We start from the raw sequence: 11,226 nt of genomic DNA on the forward strand, positions 1-11,226 counted from the left end.
TCAGAACACGTGTGTGAGATTTAAATGCGCCTGCGCGCGGGAATGACAGTGGTGTAGAGAAGGAATTTCTTTTTGTGGGAAACTACCATAAATACTTCTACTTTCCAGGAGTAGGAACCGGAACCGGTACCGGAATCGATTGCATTCATAAGCCCTGTACTTGGAACCGGAACCATTATTATTACTGCCAAAGAACCGGTATTTTACGACTGACGTGTCTTTATGCTTGTATTGAGTTGAACATATGTTTCGTATAGATCTTAGATCATATGTATGATATGTAACGTATAGATAGCCTGGTACGGCCATGAAGAGGATACTGAGGGGGTATCGTAGATGAATGAAAAGGAATGGCAAGAAATGCTAAAAAGGGGATGTGGAGAAGACGTACAGGGTAATGAAAATGATGCCAAACGTGTAAAAATGGTAAAACAAAAACATGAAGAAGACAAGAGGTACATTGATGTAGAATCAGGTGTTTCATAGAATCTTGAATTAATTGTGAAGACCTAATAAAAAAACGTGATAAATGCGCAAAAAAACGAAGCCTATAAAAGTTAAACTCAAGAACGCAATGGGGTTGAAGGAAACGTGAAAAGGGGCAAAGAAGTTGTGAAAAATTCAACTTCGGTAGATGTGCGCCGCTACTGAGCGGACTGTACAATAGCCACAATATTTGCTGTCACATCATATGTGAGGTTATGTTAACTGGACTGTCTTCGTAAATTGTGTAATTATTATTGACAAATTTTTTATTCTCCGGTTAGTGAAACATTTAATAAATTGGTGTTAATTATTTGTTAAAATAAAGGTCGCAATGATGTCGTGCACGGCAGAATATGTGGTGTGGTGTACAATCGAATATAACTCGATGACTATAATGTGTAAAAACTGTTACTTGATGAATAAAAAGACTAAGATCAATCTGTGACCCACTGCTTAAATTTTTTTCTAGCATTAATCTTACATAATGGCAAACTCCCTTAAGAAAATTCGCTCACGTCGACGTCTCGCAGCCGTCTCATTTTTGTCGAATATCTCTCTCGACGGGAACTATCACGATTCGAAGATGAAAAACGGTGCCGCCGTTAAAAACGAAATATTACTACTGTCGCCGACCGATGAGGTACTCGCCGAAGAGTCCGGACCCGAAGATTGCTTTAGCGATTGCGATTCCGCCTACACGAAGCGAGATTCGAAGAGAAATTATAACGTTGATCGACAGTCGTTAAGCTCGGAGTCTGATAGCATCATAATACCTCTTAAAACGTACCTCGAGGATGCAACGCCGCCGAACGGCAGAGAAAGGTTTTTAGTTTCTCGTAAATTTGCATATATTACCGAGTAATTTTCAGAACAAAATCCGCAAGCGACACGACTCAAGAGCGGAAAGCGCTGCCGAGCTATCGTAAGAGATTAATTCATCAAAGTGACACTGATCGGCAGTACGGAAGCAGTTCTGAAAGCATTGGCCCTGTTACTGGTAAGCGGCACTTCATTTATTTGTTGTTGTTGAATCACTCAAACTCTTCTGTTTTCTGTGCCATTCTGTTTCATGCTGCTCCAAATTTCAGGTCATCAGCATTATCCATTCAAAAGATTGATTTTTTAAATGTTGCTAGAACGTAGCTTCCTTCTCTCTTTCGTACAGTTTCCGCAGGGTTCTCATTCTTCTGCATACGTATACAGTGATATTCATGTAGAAGTAGACATAGGGATTTCCTATGTCTACTTTTACAAGATATAAGGTCTCCTGAAAGACGCCTAATTTTATGCAACCAAAGTAACTACCTACAACAAATGAGGATCTGCCTGTCATATTAATTTATTTGAATAATATCGCTTTGACTTCCCTATTCTAATTTCGGTTCGCGTGTGATGTATTCAACTAAAGAAAAAGTTGATATTTCCAATTGGTATAGTGCCGATAACAGTTAAAGGAGCTTAAGAGATTTATTTTCTGTGAAGCTAAAGCAACAATATTCAAATTAATAATTAATATGACAGCCTGATCTTTATATGTTTCAAGAAGTTATTTTGGTTGCATAAAATTAGGCGCCTTTCAGGATCATTTTTATCATGTAAAAGTAGATATAGGAAATTCATGAATCGTGAATTTAAATTTGCAGATAGGATAATATTTTTCTGAGAGGTGATATTCCAGTGCCACCCCCCCCCCCCCTAACTAGGGTCCCAGGTATTGAGCTATCTATCCAAAAAATCTACATCCAACTCAATCTAATCGAACGGTCACGTGCATTATTCAGATGATAATATTGTGCATATTATGTTGATACAAAATTGATCTCAAATGGCGCCATCTATACAACTGTCATAGGAACTGTCAAAAAATCTAGAAATTACCATTTTTCCCAAAAAAAAGACAATAGGTGGTCTAGACGTGCCACGTGTTGCCACATTTTTCAGTTATACATGAAAACTCATATCATCATCATATCCTGTTTGAAATGAAAAAACGACAGAAGAGAAGTTAATAAGGAACCAAATGGACTAAAATGGTAAAACTTATATTTTTTTAATTTTTCTTGGGGCAATCGATTTCGACTAATAAAGTCATCATCAGGCCCTTGCTGGAATACATTTTAAATGAAATTGAAATGAAATTAAAAAAATATAAGTTTTACTATTTTAGTCCATTTGTTTCCTTCTATATTATAAAGTTATAAAATGGAGCACTACATCAAACATATTAATAAGGAACCTCGTAAGGAACTTTACGACACAAAAGACATCCACTCCGTTTTCTCGCTGATAGAATGTACTTACTTAGGTGATTTAGACTTCTTTTTTTTTTTTTAAGAAATAGAACAAAATTCCTCTTCTTAACAATTGTTCCGTTAGTGTTATGATGTAACATACCTGGCAATTTTTGATTTTTATCATTCCCGCTTTTTTTATACATTTCTTTAAAGGAGAAAAAAAAGTTACTCCACTGGAAAATGTTTTGGCGGGAAGTGCATAATTCAAATTGCACAAGGACAAAGTCTCTCTATTGGTCGCGCGTAAAAGAAATTATGGTTTGACTTTCAGATCATAGGTACATGTATTATTTATTTTTTCCTTTGGAATTACTGTAATTAGCATAAGATGTATGTTTGTCAATTTATTAGGGTGTTTGATTCTATAAATTTGAATTTGCAAGGCTTTACTTACATTGCGCAAGGTTTATAAAACAAGTTAACAGTTGGGGGAAGGGCCGTATTTAGGAGTAGGTAGCTTTGTTTGTTTGTTAGAGATAGCTACAGTACTTGATTAAGCATTTTGGAGCCCACTGACAGTCGAAATCTGTGAACAAAAAGCTGGTTAAGGTGTCAGGTTTATCATTGACATATAGAGATGGACTGCTTGTGCCAATGCTAAGCGGATACAGCAGGTGAGAGAGAAGGGAAAACTAAGAGGCAAGCTCTCTATCGCGTTTCTGTTTGGTAACATTAAATTTACATTGCTGTGGGCTGTGGTAATGCGTGTATATCGCAAGTCGATGGTAGGATGGAGAAAGCTTGCCTCTTCGTTTTTCCATCACTCTCACCTGTAGTATCCGCGCTTAGTATTGGCACGCGCAGTCCATCTCTATATGTGGATGAGTTTTGTATAGCTATAATATCGATGCGGAAGTTCCGCAATTGCGGATGCGAATATCCGCAACATCACTGATATGAACTGTCAAAAAATTTACTATTTTTGTATAAAAGGACCATTTTTAAAGGTGTGCAAAACGTTATTTTACCCATACAAATAACGTAAAATAACGTTTTTTGAGAGATAACCTGCACGTTAAGTTTGACTTTTCTGATACATCACAGGGCTGATTCTCTTGTGATATTCAACTACAACTATAATGAGTAAAAGTAAAAGTACAAAACGTTAATTGCAGCAAGGACCAAAACAAGCCCTGCACCACCGGCTGCGATACTCGAGGTGAACGCCGAAAAGGAAATCAAAATTATCAAATCTGTCCAGAATTATAAATTTAACGGCGAACGAATTGTAATGGTTACGAATAAACACAGCCCGTTTCTGGTATGCTCTTTCATACCGTATTTGAAAAATTATAAAGTTAGGTACGTAGGTATCTCGACTAGATGGTCGCCCATACTTAAACAAAATTCCAGATCTGAATTGAGGCACCGCGAGGGAACGCGCAAACGAAACATTTCCGGCTCGCGTCCCCTATCGTCTATCGGTGATCCGCTCGATCCATTCGAATTGCTTGGAATTGAGAAAGGACTCGAAGGACAGGTCGGTACGCTACGTCAGTCTAACGATTGCAACTTTGTTTTAGGAGGTCTCGTATGGGAAATTATTATTTCCGACCGCCACGGTGAAGGAGTTTTGTGATCGACGTCACAATGGCTGCGAAGAGAGTATCGAATACACGGCACCCACAAGTGAACGACCGAGATATGTGGTCGCGAGGTATACCTGTAGTTCCTTAAGTGTGTTTATTCTACGATCATTGTTGTACTGTACATCTGAAACGTGGTTTATTTGCTTTTTAGGACAAAAGTGTTAACTCAGCAACCCGGATATAAATGGTAAATTGTATTGTTTTATAAATTGAGGGGGTTACAGATTGTTATGGTACCACAGTTTTAGTATATTTCAAGCAGTACGTTTGATGTCAGAGTCTGCTGTTCTGCAGTACTTAGTTAGAATCTTTCTTTCACTTAAATGTAATCAGCTAAAAGACTCCTAAAGACTGAGAATGGAACTACACAAATTTTCCTTAACACCTGAAACAATTCTTGGACGCGACAAGAAAAATCTGACATGAACACTATCCTGGTAGCGCAATGGGTTCGAATAAACATACATTAATTGAGTGAAATTGAGGAGATTTTATTCGGCAACATTAAATAAACATTAAACAAAATTCCTGAAATAAAGAGAAGCTTACATAGCTTGTGTACCCCGTACGCAGACGGTCGATAATTAAAAAAATTTTTTTTAATCTTAAATTGCTTATAGTTTTTTTTATCTTTTTTTAATAATCCTAATCTTGTCGTTCAACAGTTTGCAATAAACAAGGCGCGCTCCACACACAAACGATAACAACTTCTGAACTTAACTTTATTTTAGCACACAACCTTGGTGACAAACAACATTAACTCGTTGAATGAAGTGACAAATTGCAGGTGGATATGCAGACGGTACAAACTTTTAGCTTTGATAATAATAGTGCAGGGGTTAAGAGCCAAAATAGGTTTCAACCTTTCATTTTGTGATAACTTTATGAAACTTTCAGAGGATGTTCTAGACACCCTAAGGTTCAATTTCAGCTATGCCGCCACCCCCGCAACCCCGGACGGCACTTGCTATAGCGGGTTTCTTAAGCGCAAGGTAGCATTTCAATACCCGCCCATAAAATGGGCCAAAAATGTATGTCCAGGGTTTGTTTTGTATTTTCTTACATCTAGGAAGGTTGAAGGGAATTGTCAAATACCCAGGGAGAATTTATTTAGGGTATTTTACGTGGTTTGCCTATTTTTAAGGCGCTTTTAACAGTGTGGATTAGGGAATGCAATCCCGCAGCAAAATCTCAATCCCGGTATTTGCGGGATTGTTAGTTGTTAATCCCGCGGGATCCCGGTATTTGCGGGATCTCGCAAAACTTTAAATAAATTGGCAAATAAGCAATTCTGTGCGGTTAACTTCTGTATTAAAATAAATCGCTAATTATCACAATATTTAACAAAAAAGTACCTTCGGCCTAACTTAGAACTCAAAAAAACCTTACCTGTAAAGCACAAAAAGTCTTCGAAAGTGCCTCAAAAATCATAGTACATTTTTAACGAAAAAAGTTCAACAATTATTTAAAAAATAATTAGCCGTTATCAGTTTCATTAACAAAGTAAACAGAGTCGTCCCCTTGGTCGACAAATTCCTCAGTCCCGCAAATCCCGCGGGGTCCCGCTCCATTTATGTGCGGGATTAATCTCGCAAAAATGCTGGATCCCGGTATGTCGGGATCCCGCAATCCCGGTATTGCATTCCCTAGTTTCTAGTCTATAACTTTTGATTGAGAAGTCTGATCGAAAAAGTACGAATTGTTTTGGATTCTACGCACCAAAATTAATAAGAAAAAGTGTTTTCGCGAGAAATTTTGGTGCAGTCGATTTTTGGTATAAAAAGAAGGTTATACACTGCCTTTTTTTGAGGCCCTCAAAAAAAATTGTCTCAGATCGACCCGGAAAAAAATTTTTCTTACAGAATGTGGCCTGTAGAGTCCATAATTTCAAACAGTTCCAATATTGGGCTACTAGTTCAAAAGTTACAGCCCTTTGAATTTTCTTTCGAAATTGGTTTCTAGTTTATAACTTTTGATTAAGAAGTCTGATCGAAAAAGTACGAATTGTTTTGGATTCTACGCACCACAATTAATAAGAAAAAGTGTTTTCCCGAGAAATTTTGGTGCAGTCGATTTTTGGTAAAAAAGGAAGGTTATACACTGCCTTTTTTTGAGGCCCTCAAGAAAAATTTTCTCAGATCGAACCGGAAAAAATTTTTCTTATAGAATGTGGCCTGTAGAATCCATAATTTCAAACAGTTCCTAGATTGGGCTACTAGTTCAAAAGTTACAGCCCTTTGAATTTTGCGAACCAGCTAACTGCAGTCTCTTGTTTGCAGTATTTAACGAAACACTTCCATAATCAAATAAATCTCCTTCTTTCAGTTTTTTCCAGATAAAGTGCCAATCATAATTAGCCGTGATAACGCCAGCTTAAACAGAACGCGTCCCTTATGCCGAACTACTGCACACATCTGCATAACTCCCCAATAAAAGCACATGTGTTAGTTAATATCTCGTCCTATAACATACTCTCTTATCGCAAACGACCAGATGTGCCTACATTTAAACACGAAATTTTACATTGTACAATTAAATGGGCAGATCTTAATAAAAAAAAATTATGTGTGACTGCACTGATGATTACTAAAGTATGATTATGCTTACAATTAACAGTCTCTAGGAAACAGAAATAGGCGTGTTCATTTATTTTAAATTTAAAACACTGTTGTACTGTTACAATCTGTAAGTCACAAATCTCCCAAAAACAATTCCAATGGTGGCTGTATTAACTTTATGCTTGCACGTAACACACAATTCTAACAATACTTGCACTATGAGAAGCTTTTAGCGAGTGCGACAAACGTTAAAAAACTATGGTACAATAATTTCAGGTGCTTTTCCTACGATCAAGCAACACAACGTGGCACGTCTCACTCGATTACGACCTCGCCACCGAGCGAAGACGCGCCGAGCTCCTTGCCAACGTACTCCCCGAGCTTATTAGACGATCCCGAACTGATCGCGGGCAAACATCGAACTTTACTAACCTTCACCTCGTACGTAACGTCGGTGATCGACTACGTTCGACCGTCCGATCTGAAAAGGGAAATAAACGATAAATTTAAAATTCGTTTTCCCCACATACAGCTAACTTTAAGTAAATTGCGAAGGTACGCCGCCGACGTTTCTCGACGAAACCGCTAACGTTCCAATTTCAGTATCAAGAGAGAGATGAGAAAAATCGCGAAGGCGGAGACCGGAATCGAACTGGTGACCGTCGCCCAAGCGTACGTCTATTTCGAGAAGTTAATACTGCGCGGCCTGATCAACAAGCAGAATCGCAAGCTGTGCGCCGCTGCCAGTCTCTTGCTGTCGGCAAAATTGAACGACATCAAGGGGGACGCGCTTCGGGCGTTAATCGAAAGGACCGAAAGCGTCTTTCGGTTAAACCGTAAGGAGCTGTTCGCCTCCGAGTTTGCCGTGCTAGTGGCGTTGGAGTTTGGACTGCATATTCCTACTTGGGAGGTGTTTCCTCATTATCAAAGATTATTGTACGAATCTTGACCTACGCCTCGTTACTACATCTGATTGATTGTTTAACTGTTTAAATTTTATTTCGTTTGCATTTTTGTTGATTGTTTTGTTAGTGATAGTTGTATATAACACTTTTCATTCTTATTCATGTACGTACCTACCTTTTGTACCTTTGCCTGGGAACTTTTAATAATATTATAGTACAACAAATGTAATAATTTCGTTTATCGACAGACTTTCCTGCTGCTTCTCCAGAAAAATAATATATTTCCCAAATATGGTGGACTGCAGAATGTAAATGAAAACACATTTGTTGATTTTAAGAGGGAAGAAGCGGAAGAGAACTGAAGAATAGTAGGGATGGGAAGTATCAAAAAAAATGTAAAGCATCCAGTAAGTCTTTCTGTTTGACTGCCCCGCCTATTTCTTTCTATTTGTCTTGATTTTCTTCACTTTTTTTTAAAGAAGCATTTCATTTAAAAAGCGTTGATACATCTGAATAATAATAACAATAAATGAATGACTTTAATAGACAATTTCTATACAGAGCCTGTCTAAATGGCGGAGTTCAGACAGGGATATCATCCGTGTCTGCTCTTCCACTTGACCTTTAATTTATTTTATGTTAGTGTATTTAATTAGACAGGCCATGATACGTACAAAAAGTGAAACAAAAAATGTAGTAGTACATTTAAAACTCAAGAAACAAGACATTGACAATTAAGATGTGGTTTACAAAGTAAGCTGTTAATTGTTTTTAACACGGAAATATTTTACATATTTATTATGTTTTTAGGAGGAGTCGACGAACACTAACTTTGAATTTATCTGCTACATCTGCTGTCCAAACAATCAGTGCAGAATGGGACGTTAAGGAAGAAGAAATGAAAGAAGCAGGAAAAATACATAATGCGATAAGAGGTTTTGTTTTCAGACGTGAGTTAATTAACACACGTGTTTTGGTGTTGTTAACAGGTGGTCAACGAAGTGCGCATTATTTTCGGCGAAAGTGGGGACGCGTTTTTTCGCAGCCGGCGTTATCTAGTCTAATTGTAATTGGCGCATTATTTGTAAATACGGGAGGAATGTTGGGAAGTAGGTTTCCCTTAAATAGGTGCGAGAAGGTAAAGGTGGTGCTGCTGTTAGTTTGCAACGGTGAAAAGAGTGTAAGTTTGTGTATGTTAAGTTACGGGCGGTTCGCCTTTTTAATTTTGTTGTAGACGCAGTCAATTTCTCAATAAAGTGTGTACAAGAAGTTGAGCAATAATAAAAGATTTTGTCCGTATTCAAAAAAGTTATTAGAGTAAGTAATTTAAGATCTCTCTTACTATCGACCGTCTGCGTACGGGTACTGTGTAAAAACAAGCTTTGTAAGCTTATTTTTATGTAAGGAATGTTGTTTTAATTTTCATTTAATCTGTTTCGGAATGAATTTTTGTCATTACCAATCAATTAATTGTGTGCTTATTCGAACCCATTGTGCGACCCGGATAGAGTATCCCATGTTAAATAGTTCTGTTGGCCAAAATTTGCTGAGTGAATTCTTTGCAATTTTCGGAAGTTGATCGCGTCTCTTAAAACGTTATTTGAGTCACTATTGGTATTTTTCTTTGTCGTCCATGGCGTCTTAGGTTTTTTTCAAATGTGTATACAGTGATATTTATTTAGAAGTAGACAGGGATTTCCTATGTCTACTACTAAAAAGTCTCCTAAAAGACGCCTAATTTTTGGAACCAAAGTAACTACCTACAACAAATGAGGATCTCCCTGTCATCTTAATTAATTTTACCCAAAATCATCCTGAAACCTTCATTTTCGTGCATACTTTCTGTCCGGAAATTTTAGTTTCCATGACAGCTAGGCAGAGCAGACTACGTTTCCTGCTGCTTGTCACTACTGGTCGCACCTGTCACTTTACCGGCCGCATTTTTGACATTTTCAAATGTCTATGCCTCCTGTCATCACTGACAGATTGACATTAATCAAAAGTTATCTATGAGAATTGAAATTTTGTATTAAAAGACGATTTCGGGTAAAATTTAATACAAAACTCGTCAGTAAAATGCCATTAGGTACCTGACTCCGAAATTAAAGTACTCGGTCCCAAAGGGGCTTCGCACTTCAATATTTCCTCGCCAGTAATGTAACATTTTCCTGACTTTTATGTAAATAACTATGAATAATATCGCTTTGACTTCCCTATTCTAATTTCGGTTCCTGTGCAATGTATTCAACTAAAGAAAAAGTTGATATTTCCAATTGGTATAGTGACGATAACAGTTAAAGAAACTGTGAAGCTAAAGCAACAATATTCTAATTAATATGACAACCAGATCTTTATTTGTTTCAAGAAGTTATTTTGGTTGCATAAAATTAGGCGTCTTTCAGGAGACTTTTTATCATGTAAAAGTAGACATAGGAAATCCCCGTCTACTTCTGCATGAATATCACTGTAGAGTGCGTAGTCACTTCTAGGAATTACTCTCGAAAGAAATTTAGGTTTTAATTTGGGAAAGGGTTTAACGCTTTTAAAGATTTTAAATTTGTGGATTTTTTCCTGGTTAAAGATCAAAACTGCATTATATGATTTAACTCATTTTTATGTACTAATATTTCGGACTAAATTAGTTCTTCATCAGAGTAGATAAACTGTAAGAACAATAACAAATTAACTTCACAAAGATTAATTTACTTACTTGGGTAACTTGAAGACGCAATAAATTCAGTAACTATTAACATTTAAAATTATACAATTATGAAGATTTAGAATTCTTGAATGAGTGCGTATAAAGTTGTGGAAAATGTGTAAAAACTCTTGGAAGGATACGGAAATTTGGAAAAGGCACAATCCTTTCGGCAAAATACTGGAATAATTATCTGGAAAGAGCATTTTAGGGGACTACAGGACTATTCGGCGCGGCAGTTTTCGAATGATCTCCATTCGTTCGGCACAAGATGTAGCGATGATGCCCAAGTACTCTCGGAAGGTTGTGATACTCCGATATCCATCATGGTTTGAAAACTCATTCTGAGCGGCCTCGGGTTTTCCAGTTATCCTAGTCTCCGTTGGTTTGCGGGCTACAGGTAAAGTGAAAAACTCTGTGACTATTATGCCCTAATTTCATAGAAAGTTGCCCAGTTTAAAGTTTCTTAAAAATATAACTCTTTTTTGGGATTACATTGCAGAAATCTTTCTGAAGGGAAGGTGAGTTGGTAAAATAACAGTAGAGGTCAGAAGAAAGCATGGAAGAGAGCAAGAGCGTGAAAGAGAGAACATAGAGGGTGGGGGAGCACAAGAAAAAGTAGGAGGGGACAGTGTAGAGGACATCGAAGACGGGAAACGACCTGAGATGGGATGAGCTGACAGTAAAAGTCGGGAG

The 11,226-nt window shown here is 37.4% G+C and overlaps 1 protein-coding gene across 2 annotated transcripts; it reads left to right on the plus strand.

The window, feature by feature from the left end:
* Nucleotide 1: 1 nt before the first annotated feature.
* On the plus strand, nt 2-8,061 carry LOC116179304 (CDK5 and ABL1 enzyme substrate 1). Of its 2 annotated transcripts, XM_031499065.1 has the most exons (8): nt 2-1,308; nt 1,356-1,483; nt 3,896-4,082; nt 4,134-4,260; nt 4,304-4,437; nt 4,521-4,556; nt 7,204-7,482; nt 7,531-8,061. In XM_031499065.1, exons 1-8 carry the CDS (start codon nt 971-973, stop codon nt 7,874-7,876), a joined length of 1,575 nt encoding a protein of 524 aa, XP_031354925.1. In that variant the 5' UTR covers nt 2-970; the 3' UTR covers nt 7,877-8,061. The 2 variants fall into 2 exon arrangements, with proteins under 2 accessions (XP_031354925.1, XP_031354933.1); XM_031499073.1 differs by lacking the exon at nt 4,521-4,556.
* Nucleotides 8,062-11,226: the final 3,165 nt, after the last annotated feature.

This window comes from Photinus pyralis, unplaced genomic scaffold, assembly GCF_008802855.1.
Source record: "Photinus pyralis isolate 1611_PpyrPB1 unplaced genomic scaffold, Ppyr1.3 Ppyr1.4_LG1, whole genome shotgun sequence".
Taxonomy (NCBI): Eukaryota; Metazoa; Arthropoda; class Insecta; order Coleoptera; family Lampyridae; genus Photinus; species Photinus pyralis.

Excerpts from the sequence above, each read along its gene's own strand:
- LOC116179304 (XM_031499065.1), top strand. The coding sequence starts at position 971 with ATGGCAAACTCCCTTAAGAAAATTCGCTCACGTCGACGTCTCGCAGCC. Across the intron at positions 1,309-1,355 it reads CCGCCGAACGGCAGAGAAAG|AACAAAATCCGCAAGCGACA; the intron begins GTTTTTAGTTTC and ends AGTAATTTTCAG. Across the intron at positions 4,261-4,303 it reads AGAAAGGACTCGAAGGACAG|GAGGTCTCGTATGGGAAATT; the intron begins GTCGGTACGCTA and ends ACTTTGTTTTAG.